This window comes from Carcharhinus amblyrhynchos, chromosome 11 (assembly GCF_965287045.1).
Source record: "Carcharhinus amblyrhynchos chromosome 11, sCarAmb.v2.hapA, whole genome shotgun sequence".
Taxonomy (NCBI): Eukaryota; Metazoa; Chordata; class Chondrichthyes; order Carcharhiniformes; family Carcharhinidae; genus Carcharhinus; species Carcharhinus amblyrhynchos.
Window position 1 is genome coordinate 45,150,170 of NC_137334.1, and position 15,456 is coordinate 45,165,625.

General features: G+C 42.7%; 1 protein-coding gene across 1 annotated transcript in view; it reads left to right on the forward strand.

Moving 5' to 3' along the window:
- dnah9l (dynein, axonemal, heavy polypeptide 9 like) overlaps window positions 1-15,456 on the forward strand; it is a 443,144-nt gene that overhangs the window by 160,588 nt on the left and 267,100 nt on the right. Inside the window, exon 38 of the mRNA XM_080198977.1 lies at window positions 4,023-4,100. Coding sequence (XP_080055103.1) covers window positions 4,023-4,100 — 78 coding nt within the window. The remainder of the gene's footprint in view (window positions 1-4,022; window positions 4,101-15,456) is intronic.

Sequence of the window (15,456 nt, forward strand, 5' to 3'; positions counted from 1 at the left end):
CTTGACCCAGCCACCACCACCACCCCCAACCCCAATACCGTGGGGGCGTGCGATTGATCGCAAGCCTCTCATTGCCTGCAGAGTGGCAGCAGGGCCACCTCCTCTCCCCCCGCCATCGATCACCTCCAGAGTGCATATGCCCTCAGGACTCACCCGCTTTGCATTTCCCACTGCCCAGTGCCAGGATGGCACTGCCCAAGGCGCACCCCACTTGCTTCTGATCTCCCCAGGGAGTCTCAGTGGCCTCAAGTTCTACTGGTGAGGCCATCATGACTGATCCCGGTTTGTGGGGACCAGATGTTTTCCTCACTGGAGACAACCTCTCCCAGTGAGACCACAGAGGCAAGTGAGCTCAGGTTCACTAATTTAAACTATGTTTAAATTTGATTTAAAAAATGTATTCAACATCGTGCCAGAAATAGCCTTGAGGTTAACTTCAACGGATTTCTTGTACCGGTAAGATGTGGGAAGCGGGAAATTGGGCGCAAATTTGGTTTCTTGCCTGTCGCGTGATCTTACCGGTTCACCCCATCCTTTGGCCTGTGGAGTGCAATAGTAAGATCGCTCCTGTGATTTAATTCAGCATTTTTGGTATACTTTAAAAGTTAGAGTTATGGAGAATGGAATGCCTCTGATAATAGGTTGTATTGGTAAGACAGTCCTTATCAAACATAGCAATCAAACTAATTTGGTACAATTCTTTTGATTAATTGTAATTAATTAGAATATTTCAGATCTTTAGCAACTAATAGGCATTAACAAGGTAACTTGTACCTTGTTCATGTCTTTTGTGGTAAGGGTCCTGAACATGATGGACCAAGGGCGAGATGGTGAGAATTTGTGTGATCATGATACACATGACAGAACTATATATAATGTCTGATTGCCCAAGCAGAAGACTAGTATTCCATAAGGGTTAATGAATGGAGGGAAGTGACAATTGTGGGATATGCAGAAAAAGCTACAGGCAAGTTTAAATACTGGTTGAATTCACAGAATATGGCCAAAAAATTAGGTTCATTGACTAGTAAGATGGGGTGAAAGTAAAAAAGTGTATTTGCTGGAGATATGTATTCTACAAAATGTATGAGAATCAAGTTAGAGTGACCTTCCTGACTTGAAACAAATGCTGGAGAGAAAGGAAATCTCAAAAATTAAATGGGTAGTTACAGGGAATAACTGTCATTTTGTTTTGCAAAACCAAATGTATGTGCAAGTAAATTATTAGGGTCTAGAAGAAGGATGTGTCACAATGTAATGCTTTTAATAGAATATGGAGGTATTTGATTTAATTTGTTTTGAAACTTTGGTTGTACGTATCTTTACATCATTTTTATTTAAAGAGAAGGCTATCTGCTAATTTATATTTAATGTATTTAATTCAATGTGGGTGATGGTCATTCTGGGCTATCAATTTTACTCCTATAAGTAGGAATAGACTGAAACTGGTTGTTGAAAAAGAGGCTGCATGTTTATAATATGTATTGTTACAATCCCAGGTATTATAATTGGATGGCAAGATCTCAGAATGAAATCCTGGCTCAATGAACATCACTTTTTTTTAATCAAATGTAGAACAAACAGAGACACAGAACCGCTAATTAGTTCTTAATCAACAGAGGAAAATGTCTATTAAAAATAACAGAAGTAGATTATGGTACAATGCTCATTTATTCTTAAATTTAATTTAGCAAATGCACAATGTGGGGGTGGGGGGATGGTTGATCTTACCATCAAACCTCACTGACTGATGGGTGGGGTAAATCAGTGAAATCACACGAGACCTTGATTTTTTGGCTGTCTCCATCTTTCCGGCACCGGCAAGATGAACCTGGTGCTTATTTCCAGCGCAAGGCTGAATAAATTGTTTAAATATATTAAAAAACTCATTTAAATGAAAAACGTTAACTCTGGGCACAGTCGTCAGGGCTCACTTGCCTCTGTGGTCTCGCTAGGAGAGGCTCTTTCTAGTGACAATCACAGCTGGTCCCCACCAATGGGTAGAAGCAGAGGCCATTGACACTCCCCCCACCCTGGAGGTCGGGGACAAGTGGAAGGTGCCCTTGGGCAATACCAGCCTGGCACTGCCCACTAGGGCCTGAGCTGGCAAGGCCTACAGGGGTTGAGGCCAGACTGAGAGAATGTGATTGGTGGGGGGATAGAGGCAGGGGGCCCCCTGCCACTTTGCAGTGTGATCAGTGGGGGGGAGGAGGGAGGGAGAGTGAGGCATGATTCATGGGGCTAGTTCAGTCTGGGCAGGGGGGAGCCACAGGGGTGAATCGGTCCGGGCGAGTGTTCGCAATAGTCTGCAAGCCCCAGCGATTGCTTTATGGCATGGATGCTGGCTGAGCAGAGCAGAGGTTGAGTGACATGTCTCTGCTGTTCTGAGCCCAGAGACCTGCCTGTGTGCAGTGGTGCCTTCTGCTGTTCTTATTGAGCTTTCCAGTGATTGAAGCCCTGCCTCCTCCCCTACATGCGAGAAACAGGTGTTGAGGTTAATTTGCTGTAAAGTATATAAGATCGCAGATCTGGACTCACCCAAAAAACGGATCAGAAACTCTCCAGTTTTCAAGCTTATTCCAGACTTTGAATTCTTTTCATAAGATCACCCAGCAGGCTTATGGTTTGTGGATTCTTCCTTAGAATATCCCCAGATAATTTTCAGAGGTGGTTTTCACTTCACCTTTAGCAGTACTTTCTGTCAGGATTTCGAACCAACCCCTTTCAGTTTCCTCTGCCTCGATTGACTGTTTCTTCTCACTGTCAATTGCTTTAACTTTCAAGTGCCAGCTTCTTAATAGAATTACTTTAAAACTTTCAGTTGCCTCTGAAAGCTCCTCCCAACAATAAACCTAGCTTAATAGACTGTCTTCTTTAACTCAAAGCTCGTGTCTTTTTCTTCCTTGATTTCTTCTGGAACATACATTTTTCTCTATTCATTTAGCTTCAGGATTTTGAAGTCTACTTTCTGTCACCATTTTCTGGATCTGTTGACCTGGCTTATTTAGATTCAGTTTATTCCATTGTTACAGTCTTTCTCAGAACTGACAGAGACCTTTCCCCCCAGCTTCCTCATAGCCTTCAAAAAACATTTTTGTTACACTTAAGAACAGAAAGTCTCCTGCCTCATCCTTTCTCTCTGATTTCTAAACTTGTTGCTGGGGCTGGTAACATTGGATTTCAGCAGGAACTGAAGTTAGCCCCTAAACAGCCAAACATTTTTTCAACATGAAATTTATCCACATTTCCCCTCCAGGCACCAAGATATTAAATTAAACCTCCTTAAAATTATATTTTGCTTCTAATGTTTTACCCTTCCAAATTTAAATCCTTAAATCTATCTTTGGGTTTCTTAACGGTATCTGTAAATAAATGACTATAACAGTGCACAAAGATTGCTTGCAATTCTATCCTATGTCACCTGGTTTTGTATTAGAAATGATGATCGGTTAGAATATTCTACACCTGCGGCTAAAGAATCCCAGTTGGTATTTTCCATTTGTGCTTGCTTTTCCCCCATTTCCTACTGGTTTCATGCGTAGATAATAAAGGACTGGTATATGGACTAGCAGCAAACCTTCACTACTGTCTTTCAGAATCACACTTTAGTTTCTTCTTTGTGCCTGTCTTGCAGCCTCTGCCTTTCTCATTTCTGTGAACATGAAGTGGAAGCTAACAGACCAACTCTGAAACATGTATTTTTCATCCTATTTTTATCTGTTGACTAGAAAGTTTTGTTTTCAAAAACAAGCAAATTGAATTTTAAAAAATTCAAAGCTGTGATGAAGGGTCGTCTAGATTCAAAATGTTTCCTCTATTCTCCACAGATGCTCTGTCAGACCTGCTGAGATTTTCCAAAATTTTTTGAGCTTCTGCCCAAATTGTGGAAGTGAAGTGGGAAAATTCATCTGCTTGGTTTAGCCTACAGTTGTGATCTGATGTCTCATCATGCTACTGTTAGGTTTGTTTTGTTAATTGGCTATTTGACAACCTTTTGTAATTGTTGTTTATATTTTTGTCAGGCTATGCAACTCGAGGAGCTGTTGGCAGTGCGACATTCAGTTTTTGTTGTGGGTGTTGCTGGAACTGGCAAAAGCCAGGTAAGTGAAAGCACTCCAGTTGCACCACAGACTAAAGCTACAGGAATGTATTTATTGTGTGTGCAGTCAGCAAGCCAAGCAATAATATCCTTGTCAGTGGATAGATAAATTTCTTTAATCCAGCCTTCAAGTTTAGTCAGGAAATACTACTAGACAATGTGAGTCATTGTTTGGACACAACCACAGCTGTAGCCTGGATAGTCTTCATGACCCCAGGATGTTGGATGGCTATATAGAGACTTAGGCAAGTCTGGAAAAGTTTGAGGGCCCACTGTCATCACGGGAGATCAAAGCTATGCGGACAAGCTCTAGGGTCTATGATGTGAAAGTGATTTCCGTTGGATGTTTTTCCCTGCCAATCCTCCTGTTATATGTCCTCAGCTGTAATGTTTTTAACTATATGGAGTAGCGTGAGGGAAAGCTGATGGGTTGAGGAGGCCATTGAATAAGGACAAGTTTGGAACTGGGTTGGAATAGGCCGTCTGTAGTAGCTTGCGTATTGCATTTACCCTCCTGAAGGCCAATCAGAGATGTCCTGTGCTAGCTGTTGGAAAATTGGGTAGGACTTGGGAATGGATTGCCGTGTAATGAACTATCCCTTTGCAAATCAGGAGAGTAATCACATTTTTACTTAATAGAGTGAATGTTCCAGACTTTTTGGGATCATAAATAAGAGAAAGATCATGCTGTGAGATCTATTTTGCAAGTTTTTCACCATCTACATTAACCTCTTGGTGGCTCTAGCCTATGTGGAGGCTATTAAAGTCTCCAGCATTGACAGCTGGAGCTGGTAGGATTGGGAAAACCCATTTGCCCCAAAAAGTGCTAAGAAGCTTGCAGACTTTTGCTATCCAGAAGGCAACAACCTTTATGATATCATAGTATTCAATGAGGAACAGATGGACTGTGCTGACATTGGTTGCTTGGACAACTGTGTCACAGCCGTTCTTATGGTGTGCAATATGTCATATCAAGTCAAAACCATTTATCCCAGTGTTGGGCAACCTAGACTAGTGAGTGGGCAGCATGAGTGGCCCTCCATCATGTCAGTGGCCACAAGATTGAAGTGTGGTATGTTCACTAACCATGACTCCACAAATGAGATTCATGCTGAATATTTCAAAATGAGTTAGAGAAAATACATAATCCCTCATTTCAATACAATTTCAAATGGTAGAAACAAAGGGTATACTTAGGTTTTGATTGGACACAGAGGGAGTGTAGGGCTCACACAGTCAATATTGTGTGGAATCAGCATGCACCTCACTTCATGTACCCTTGCTTTACATGCGAGTCATTTTAAATATGCCAGTAAGAAAAGAACTATGTGGACAGAAATGAGCGGAATTTGGCAGCCCTGCGCCAAAGGTCAACAAAATGTCTGGGCTGCACTCAAAACCCAGGTGGGCCGCATGCGACCCTCTTGCCACAGGTTGCCCACCATTTGTCTATCCCGTACCTCCCAGCTTCACCTGATGGGACATGTGTTTCTTAAATGCAGACCACATCAATGATTTTATTGGGCAAGGGTGCTGACTAGGTATCTTGGCTGTAGATTATCCTTCAAAATTTAATTCAGTATGCAAGCTGAGGGTCCAATGGTTCAGGAGCCACATGATTTCACATTATTGGTGGTAGTTGGTTTTGTGATACCAGGGAGGATGGTGGTGTAGTGGTAATGTCATCAGACTAGTAATTCAGAGACTCAGCCCCTAGGGACAAAGGTTCACAACCTACCAGACCATCTGGTAGAATTTAAATTCAATTAATAATCTGGATTTGAAAACCTAGTCTTAGTAATGTTGACCAATTATTGTAAAAACCCATCTGATTTAATAATGCCCTTAAAGGAAAGAAATCTGCAATCCTTACCTGAACTTCTGTCCTTTGTGTGACTCCTAACTGTCCTCTGACAAGCCACTCAATTGAAGGAATGGGCAACAAATGCTGGCCTTGCCAGTGAAACCCACATCTCACACAAAAATAAATATAAATAAAAATGCGGAGCTCTTGAATTCGCTTAAATAATAGGATCATTGGCTTCCGCAGTGTAGGCCAGGTGCCAATGGGTGGCAAGAATGCTGATCCATTGCCACCCAAATCAAAATGTGGTCCCTTAATACATGAATCACTCTTTGCTTGTTTTTAGTTTATGTAGTAACCATAGGCTAGGCAATAGCTTCCATAGTAACTAAATGGAGCCCTCTGAACCCTCTGCTGAATTTTGTCTTCAGTGATGTGAGCCATTGATTGGGATGCGTCACAGCTGAAGTCCAGGCTCCCTGCAAGGCATCACTTGTGCCAATTTGCTGCACAAATGCCTTGGCCAGTGTGGAAATGGTTGAGGAGTGCCCACTGTTGGAGTGGCAAGTTGAAGCCAGGTGGGCAGACCTTGAAATCTATGATGAGGGAGTGTTTTTTAAGGATGGCATATTGGATGATTATTTGTATGATGGATTTTTAAAAGACAAAATCTAAAAACATATGCTTCAGTGATTTTTCTTAAACATCTTCTACAATGGAATGTTAGGACAGGAGTTCATATTTAATTTGTCAAAAATGCGCTGTTCACCGTGAGATGAGATGCTAATCTGAAACAAAACTGTTCCACAGGAGAGTAGGAAAAATGATGGAGGAGTGAATCCAGATTACTTTTATACAGATCTCATTGGATGGACCAAGACTAAAAGATGATAGGAAGAGACCATGAAAGGATCAGAAAATAAAATTAATTTAAAAAGGAAATAATTTTTAAAAAATTTTGTTCAATAAACAATATGACGACAATCATAAGTGGATCCATCCTTAATTATAGAAAAGCTCATAACTATCAATTGTGTGATGATAGTAGTGCATCTATAGTATAATAGTAGATATATATTGTTTTTTATGTTCAAGGGGAATGTTTAAAAAATTCAGCTTTATTCTACTGGCTGTTGGTATGTCTGGAGGAATGCAACTCAGATTTTGGGAGAGCAGAATAATTATTAATTTCAACCTTGCAAGTATTTATTTCAAGTATAGCTAATGGAATTTTGTTTACTTGCATTCCCCTGGGATTTCTGATTAGAGAGGTTGACAAGGTCATGTGATGATGTGGTTAATGTTTAGAGCTGTGCCTAAAGCAATGAGAGAAGAGCTTTTGCAGAGAGTAATTAGTTGTAGCTGAAGCTTGGTTGAAGTTAGAAGGATTTTAGAGGCTTTACATCTCTTTCTGAAATCTCCAAGAAAAGTTAAAGCAAGTATGCCTGCGTTTGCTAACAATTTTTTTAAAGAATGAGTTTGAATGGGGCTTATTTGGATCTGGAAAGATCATGAGCTAGAGAGTAAAATTATTTACTTTCATTTTTAAAATATTGTTCAACTGTTAATGGTTAAGCTGATTCATTTGTTAGAGTTATATTTAAACTGTGTTATTAAATGAAGTGTGTTTCACTATAAAAGATTCCTACTTTGTCAGTGGAATTATTGCTGGAAAGAAATATCCTATCCTCACATTATGCCAAGAAGGAAAAATTGTTGGGGTCTAGCTTTGCTTCTTAATGTAATTAGAGGTTCTGGCCAGCAGCTAGCACTTGTCATGATGCAAAGATCTCATATAGCCTAATATTTCTTTTTAAACAGTGCAGTTACTTGTAAACTGAGAGCTGACACTTCTGGTAAATCTGTGATGAAACAGTTGGATGCATTCAAGAAGCAAATAGGGAGAATACAGGGCCAACATACTCAAATGTAGATAAAGGGTGGGACCAACACATCTAGTGAAACCTGGATATCAAGGGATACATTGCATTGAATAAAGAGATGGCAGACATTGAGGGCTCAAAACAGCAGAACCCCTGAGGGAATATTGAATGTCTAAGAAGGAATTTAAAAAGAATATTAGAAGAGCAAAATGGGGACATGAAAGAATACTGGCAGGTATTCAGTAGCCAGAGGTACAGACAGGAGGTTGTGTGGTCGTGGCAGAGACTCCCGGATGGTTTGTTGCCTCCCTGGTGCCAGGGTCAGAGATGTCTCTGATTGCGTGCACAGCATTCTGAAGTGGGAGCGTCATCAGTCAGATGTCATGGTACACATCGGTACCAATGACATACATAGGAAGGAAGAGTGAGGAGGTCCTGAAGCGTGAGTGTAGAGAGCTTGGTAGGAAGTTAAAAAGCAGGACCCTGAGGGTAGTAATCTCAGGATTGCTACCTATGCCACATGCCAGTGAGGGTAAGAGTAGGATGCTTGATGGGAGAACACGTGGCTGTGGAACTGGTGTAGGGGGCAGGGTTTCAGATTTCTAGATCATTGGGACCTCTTCTGGGGCAGATGGGACCTGTACAAGAGAGACAGGTTACACCTGAATTACAAGGGGACCAATATACTGCAGGGAGGTTTGCTAGTGTTATTGGGGAGGGTTTAAACTAGATTTGCAGGGGGATGGGAACCAGAGTGCCAGAGCAGATAGTGGAAAGGGGGTGAAAATAACTGATGTTAATAGTTCATGCAAAATCACAATTAGAAGGGTTGTGTGTGGTGGTAATAATCTTCTGAAGTGTGTCAGTTTCAATGCCAGGAGTATTGTGGGGAAGGCAAATGAGCTGAGGGCATGGATTGACACATGGAATTATGACATTATAGCCATTAGTGAAACTTGGCTACAGGAGTGGCAGGACTGGCAGCTTCAATGTTCCAGGGTTCTGATATTTCAGACGTGATAGAGGCAGAGAGATGAAGGATTGGGGGGTTGGCATTGCTAGTCAAGGAAAATGTTACAGCAGTGTTCAGGCAGGACAGATTAGAGGGCTTGTCTACCGAGGCCATATAGGTAGAGCTGAGAAACAGGTAAGGTATGACCACATTAATGGGGTTGTATTATAGACCACCCAATAGTCAGCAAGAATTGGAGAAGCAAATCTGCAGAGAGATAGCGGACAGCTGCAGGAAACATAAGGTTGTGATAGTAGAGGATTTTAATTTTCCACATATAGATTGGCACTCCCATACTGGTAAAGGCCTAGATGGGTTAGAGTTTGTAAAAGGTGTTCAGGAAAATTTTCTAAATCAATATGTAGAGGTGCCAATTAGAGAGGATGCAATATTAGATCTCCTAATAGGAAATGAGTTAGGACAAGTGACAGAAGTGTGTGTAGGGGAACACTTTAGTTCCAGTGATCATAACACCATTAGTATAAACTTGATCATGGATAAAGATAGATCTGGTCCTCGGGTTGAGGTTCTAAACTGGAAAAAGGCCAAATTTGAAGAAATGAGAAAGGATCTCAAAAGCATGGATTGGGACAGGCTGTTCTCTGGCAAGGATGCGATTGGTAAGGGGGAGGCCTTCAAAGGAGAAATTTTGAGTTTGCAGAGTTTGTATGTTGCTGTCAGGATTAAAGGCAAAGTGAATAAGAATAAGGAACCTTGGCTCTTGAGGGATATTGGAACTCTGATAAAAATGAAGAGTGAGATGTTTGATATGTATAACAACAGGGAGCAAACAAGATGCTCGAGGAGTATAAAAAGTGCAAGAAACTACTTAAGAAAGAAATCAGGAGCGTTAAAAGAAGACATGAGGTTGCTTTGGCAGTCATGGTGAAGGATAATCCTAAGAGCTTCTACAGGCATATTAAGAGCAAAAGGATAGTAAGGGATAAAATTGGTCTTCTTGAAGATTAGAATTGTCGGCTATGTATGGAACCAGAAGAAATGGGGGAGATATTAAATGGGTTTTTTGCATCCGTATTTACTAAGGAAACTGGCATGGAGTCTATGAAAATAAGGCAAACAAGTAGGGAGGTCATGGAACATATACAGATCAAAGGGGAGGAGGTGCTTGCTGTCTTGAGGCAATTCAGAGTAGATAAATCCCGAGGACCGGACACGGTATTCCCTCGGACCTTGAAGGAGACTAGTGTTGAAATTGCAGGGGCCCTGTCAGATATATTTAAAATGTTGGTAACCACGGGTGAGGTGCCAGATGATAGCTGATATTGCTCCGTTGCTTAAAAAAGGACCAAAAAGTAATCCAGGAAATTATAGGCCGATAAATTTGACGTCAGTAGTAGGTAAATTATTGGAAGGAGCACTAAGAGGTAGGATCTATAAATATTTGGGTGGACAGGGACTTATTAGAGAGAGTCAACATGGCTTTGTGTGTAGTAGGTCGTGTTTAACCAATCTATTAGAGTTTTTCAAGGAGGTTACCAGGAAAGCGGATGAAGGGAAGGCAGTGGATGTTGTCTACATGGACTTCAGTAAGGCCTTTGACAAGGTCTCGTATGAGAGGTTAGTTAGGACGGTTCAGTCGCTAGGTATACATGGAGAGGCAGTAAATTGCATTAGACATTGGCTCAATGGAAGAAGCCAGAGAGTGGTAGTGGAGGATTGCTTCTCTGAGTGGAGGCCTGTGACTAGTGGTGTGTCACAGGGATCAGTGCTGGGTCCATTGTTTTTTGTCATCTATATCAATGGTCTGGATGACAATGTGGTAAATTGGATCAGCAAATTTGCTGATGATACAAAGATTGGAGGTGTAGTGGACAGTGAGGAAGGTTTTCAAAGCTTGCAGAGGGATTTGGACCAGCTAGAAAAATGGGCTGAAAAATGGCAGATGGGAGTTTAATGCAGACAAGTATGAGGTATTGCACTTTGAAAGGACAAACCAAGATAGAACATACAAGGTAAATAGTAGGACACTGAAGAGTGCAGTAGAACAGAGGGATGTGGGAATACAGATGATTAATTCCCTAAAATTGGCGTCACAGGTAGATAGGGTCGTAAAGAGTGCTTTTGGTACGTTGGCCTTTATAAATCAAAGTATTGAGTATAAGAGTTGGAATGTTATGGTGAGGTTGTATAAGACATTGGTGAGGCTGAATTTAGAGTATCGTGTGCAGTTTTGGTCACCTAATTACAGGAAAGATATTAATAAGGTCGAAAGAGTGCAGAGAGAGTTTACAAGGATGCTGCCGGGACTTGAGAAACTGAGTTACAGAGAAAGGTTGAATAGGTTAGGACTTTATTCCCTGGAGTGTAGAGAATGAGGGGAGATTTGATAGAGGTGTATAAAATTATGATGGATATAGATAGAGTGAATGCAAGCAGGCTTTTTCCACTGAGGCTAGGGGAGAAAAAAACTAGAGGACATGGGTTAAGGGTGAAGGAGGAAAAGGTTAAAGGGAATATTAGGGGGGGCTTCTTCACACAGAGTGGTAGGAGTGTGGAATGAGCTGCCAGATGAAGTGGTAAATGTGGGCTCACCTTTAACATTTAAGAAAAACTTGGACAGGTACATGGATGAGAGGTGTGTGGAGGGATATGGTCCAGGTGCAGGTCAATAGGACTAGGCAGAAAAATGGTTCAGCACAGCCAAGAGAGGCTGTGCTGTAATGTTCTATGGTTCTCTGGTAGAATAAAGAAAAATCTAAAGTTGTTTTACAAGTACAGTAAGGGTAAAAGCATAACTGGAGAAAGAGTAGAGCCTATTAAGGACCACAGTAGTAATTTATGTGTGGAGCTGGAGGACATGGGCAGTGTTCTAAATGAATATTTTGTGTCCGTGTTCACTTGTGAGAGAGACATTATGAGAATAGAAATTGGGGAGAAGGATTGTGTACAATTAAATAAATTAACATAGATAGAGAGGAGGTTCTGAATTATCTGGCAGGCTTAAAAGTAGATAAATCTCCATGGCCGGATAAAATATTTCCCAGACTGTTAAGTGAGCAAGGGGCACAGGCAATAATTTTCAATTCCTTACTGACCACAGGAGAAGTGCTGGAAAACTGGAAGATAGTCAATATGGTACCATTATTCAAGAAGGCAGGAAGGGATAAATCAGGAAACCTCATCAGTGGGGGAACAATTGGAAGCAATTCTGAGAACAGTTTGCATGGTTTTCTTAAGGGAAGGTCACATCTGAATTGAATTCTTCAAAGAAGGAGCCAGGTGTGTAGATGAGAGCAATGCATTTGACATAGTCTTGGACTTAAGCAAGGCTTTTGATAAAGAAGAGCCCATGGGATCTGGCTCTGACATCCATCATTATGAAGTGCTTCGAAAAGCTAGTCATGGCACGAATCAGTTCCAGCCTCCCGGACCATGTGGATCCACTACAGTTTGCTTACCATCACAACAGGTCCACAGCAGACACCATCTCCCTGGCCCTGCGCTCAATCCTAGAACATCCAGATAACAAAGCCATCTATGTCAGACTCCTATATATTGACTTCAGCTCAGCCTTCAACACCATTATTCCCATGAAACTCATCTCCAAACTCTGTGACCTGGGCCTCAGCTCCTTCCTCTGGATTCAACTGGATCCTGAACTTCCAAACTCACGGACTGCAATCAGTAAGATTAGGCAACAACATCTCCTCCATGATCATCCTCAACACCGATGCCCCACAAGGCTGTGTTCTCAGCCTCCACTAAACTCTTATACACCCATGACTGTGTGGCCAAATTCCCCTCCAATTCAATTTTCAATAATACACATAGGAGAGAGGGACGTAGGAAGGCAGAGTAGGGCAGATGTACGCAGGCAATTTAGGGAGTTGGGGTCCAAACTGAAGAGCAGGACCTCCAGGGTGGCATTCTCTGGGCTGCTGCCTAGTACCAGCAGGGCTAGGAATAATGAGATCATGCAGCTGAATGCATGGCTTAGGGATTGGTGCAAGGTAGAGGGCTTTACTTTTGTAGATCACTGGGAAGTATTTGTGAGAGAAGGTCACCTGTACAGGAGGGTTGGGGAAAATTTGAATGGGAGGGGGACAAATGTCTTAGGGAGGTTAGCTGGAGTGTTTAGGCAGGGTTTAAACTAATAGGGAAGGGGTGTGGATGAGACTGATAGCTCGTTAGACACTGGGGTCGGGAGTGAGTTGGGTGATAAGATAGGTTTGGGTGAAAGGAAAATTATCAGGGGGAAGGAGGTTCCGAGTGGGCCTGGAGGGTTGGACTGCGTCTGTTTCAATGCGAGGAGTGTGACGGGTAAAACGGATGAGCTTAGGGCCTTGATGTTCGTGAGGAATTTAGATGTGGTGGCAGTGACGGAGACGTGGTTAAAGGAAGGGCAGGACTGGCAGCTGAATGTTCCTGGGTATAAGTGTTTTAGGTGTGACAGAGGACAGTTGAAGAGAGGTGGTGGGGTGGCGTTGTTAGTAAAGGAGCACATCACAGCAGTGCAGAGGGAGGATAATATGGAGGAGTTAGGGATCGAGTCGCTGTGGGTGGAGTTGAGGAATAAAAAGGGAGAGATTACGATGCTAGGGGTACACTGTAGGCCACCGAACAGCCCAAGGTCAGTGGAGGAAGGTATTTGCAGAGGCATTTTAGATAGGTGCAGAAAGAATAAGGTGGTTGTAGTGGGTGACTTTAATCTTCCTGGAGTGGATTGGAAGGTGCCTAGAGCTGGAGGTACGGATGGGGAGGAGTTTGTAAAATGTGTGTTGGAAGGGTCTTTGGAGCAGTACGTAACTAGCCCGACTAGGGAGGAGGCTATACTGGATTTAGTGTTGGGTAATGAGCCGGGGCAGGTGGTTGAGGTTGCGGTAGGTGAACATGTGGCTAACAGTGACCACAAGTCTGTCTACTTTAGGATAAAAATGGAAAGGGATGAGTGCTGTCCGAAGGGGAGGGTGCTGAACTGGGGGAAAGTGAGCTATAGCCGGATTAGGAGGGAGCTGAAGGACACTGATTGGGAGGGGTTGTTAGCGGGCAAGTCCATGGTTGGTAAGTGGGAGGCTTTCAAGGGCAAACTGATAATGTTGCAGGAAAGGCATGTGCCGGCAAAGAGGAAGGATGGGAAAGGCAGGATTAGAGAGCCGTGGATTACAGGGGGTATTGAAGACTTGGTCAGGAAGAAGAGAGAGGCATATGTTAGGTCGAAACAACTGGGAATGGAGAGTGCACTGGAGGAATATAGAGAGATTAGGAGGGAGCTTAAAAGGGGAGTTAGAAGGGCAAAAAGAGGGCATGAAATGGCTTTGGCTGATAGGATTAAGGAAAATCCAAAGGCATTTTACTCTTATATTAGGAACAAGAGAGTGGTTAGAGGGAAAATTGGTCCTCTTAGGGACAAAGGAGGGGAGCTCTGCATCGAGTCTGAGGGAATGGGGGAGATCCTGAATGAATACTTTGCATCGGTATTCACAAAGGAGAGGGGTTTGGTGTTGTGTAATATCTTGGAGGGAGCTGTAGATCATTTGAAGGAAATATCCATTACGAGGGAGGAAGTGCTAGGGTTTTTAGGTAGCATAAAAATGGATAAAGCTCCAGGGCCTGATGGTATTTATCCCAGGCTGCTTAGGGAGGTGAAAGATGAAATTGCTGGGCCTCTGACGCAAATCTTTGTCTCTTCTTTGGACACAGGTGAGGTCCCAGAGGACTGGAGGGTAGCTAATGTGGTACCGCTGTTTAAAAAGGGCAGTAGGGGTAACCCTGGTAATTATAGACGAGTGAGTTTGACATCGGTGGCAGGAAAATTATTGGAAAAAATTCTTAGGGATAGGATGTATAAGCATTTGGAGTGTTGCGATCTGATTAGGGATACGCAACATGGCTTTGTTCAGGGGAGGTCTTGCCTTATGAATCTGGTAGAAGTTTTTGAGGAGGTGACAAAAACGGTTGACGGTGGACGAGCTGTTGATGTCATCTATATGGATTTCAGTAAGGCGTTTGACAAAGTCCCTCACGGTAGGCTGGTAGAAAAAGTTAAGGCACATGGGATACGAGGACAGGTAGCTAGATGGATTGAAAACTGTCTGGGCAACAGGAGACAGAGAGTAGTAGTGGAAGGGTCCTTTTCTGGCTGGAGGTCAGTCACCAGTGGTGTACCGCAGGGCTCAGTACTGGGACCTCTTTTTGTAATATATATAAACGACTTGGAAGAGGGCGTACGTGGTGTGATCAGCAAGTTTGCAGATGACACCAAGATGGCAGGTTTGGCGGATATTGAGGCGGATTGTCAGGTGACACAGCAAGATATAGATAGGTTGGTATACTGGGCAGATGGACGGCAGATGGAATTTAATCCTGACAAATGCGAGGTGATGCATTTTGGAAGGAATAATGCAGGGAGGAGTTACAGGATAAAAGGTAGACTGATTAAGAGTATAGAAATACAGAAGGACCTGGGAGTGCAAGTGCACAAGTCTCTGAAGGTGTCAACACAGGTAGAGAAGGTTGTGAAGAAAGCTTATGGAATGCTAGCCTTTATAGTAAGGGGTATAGAGTATTAGAGCTGTCATCTAATGCTTCAGTTGTACAGAACGTTGGTTAGACCACATTTGGAGTACTGCATCCAGTTCTGGTCACCTTACTACCGGAAGGACGTGGAGACCCTGGAGAGAGTGCAGAGGAGGTTTAC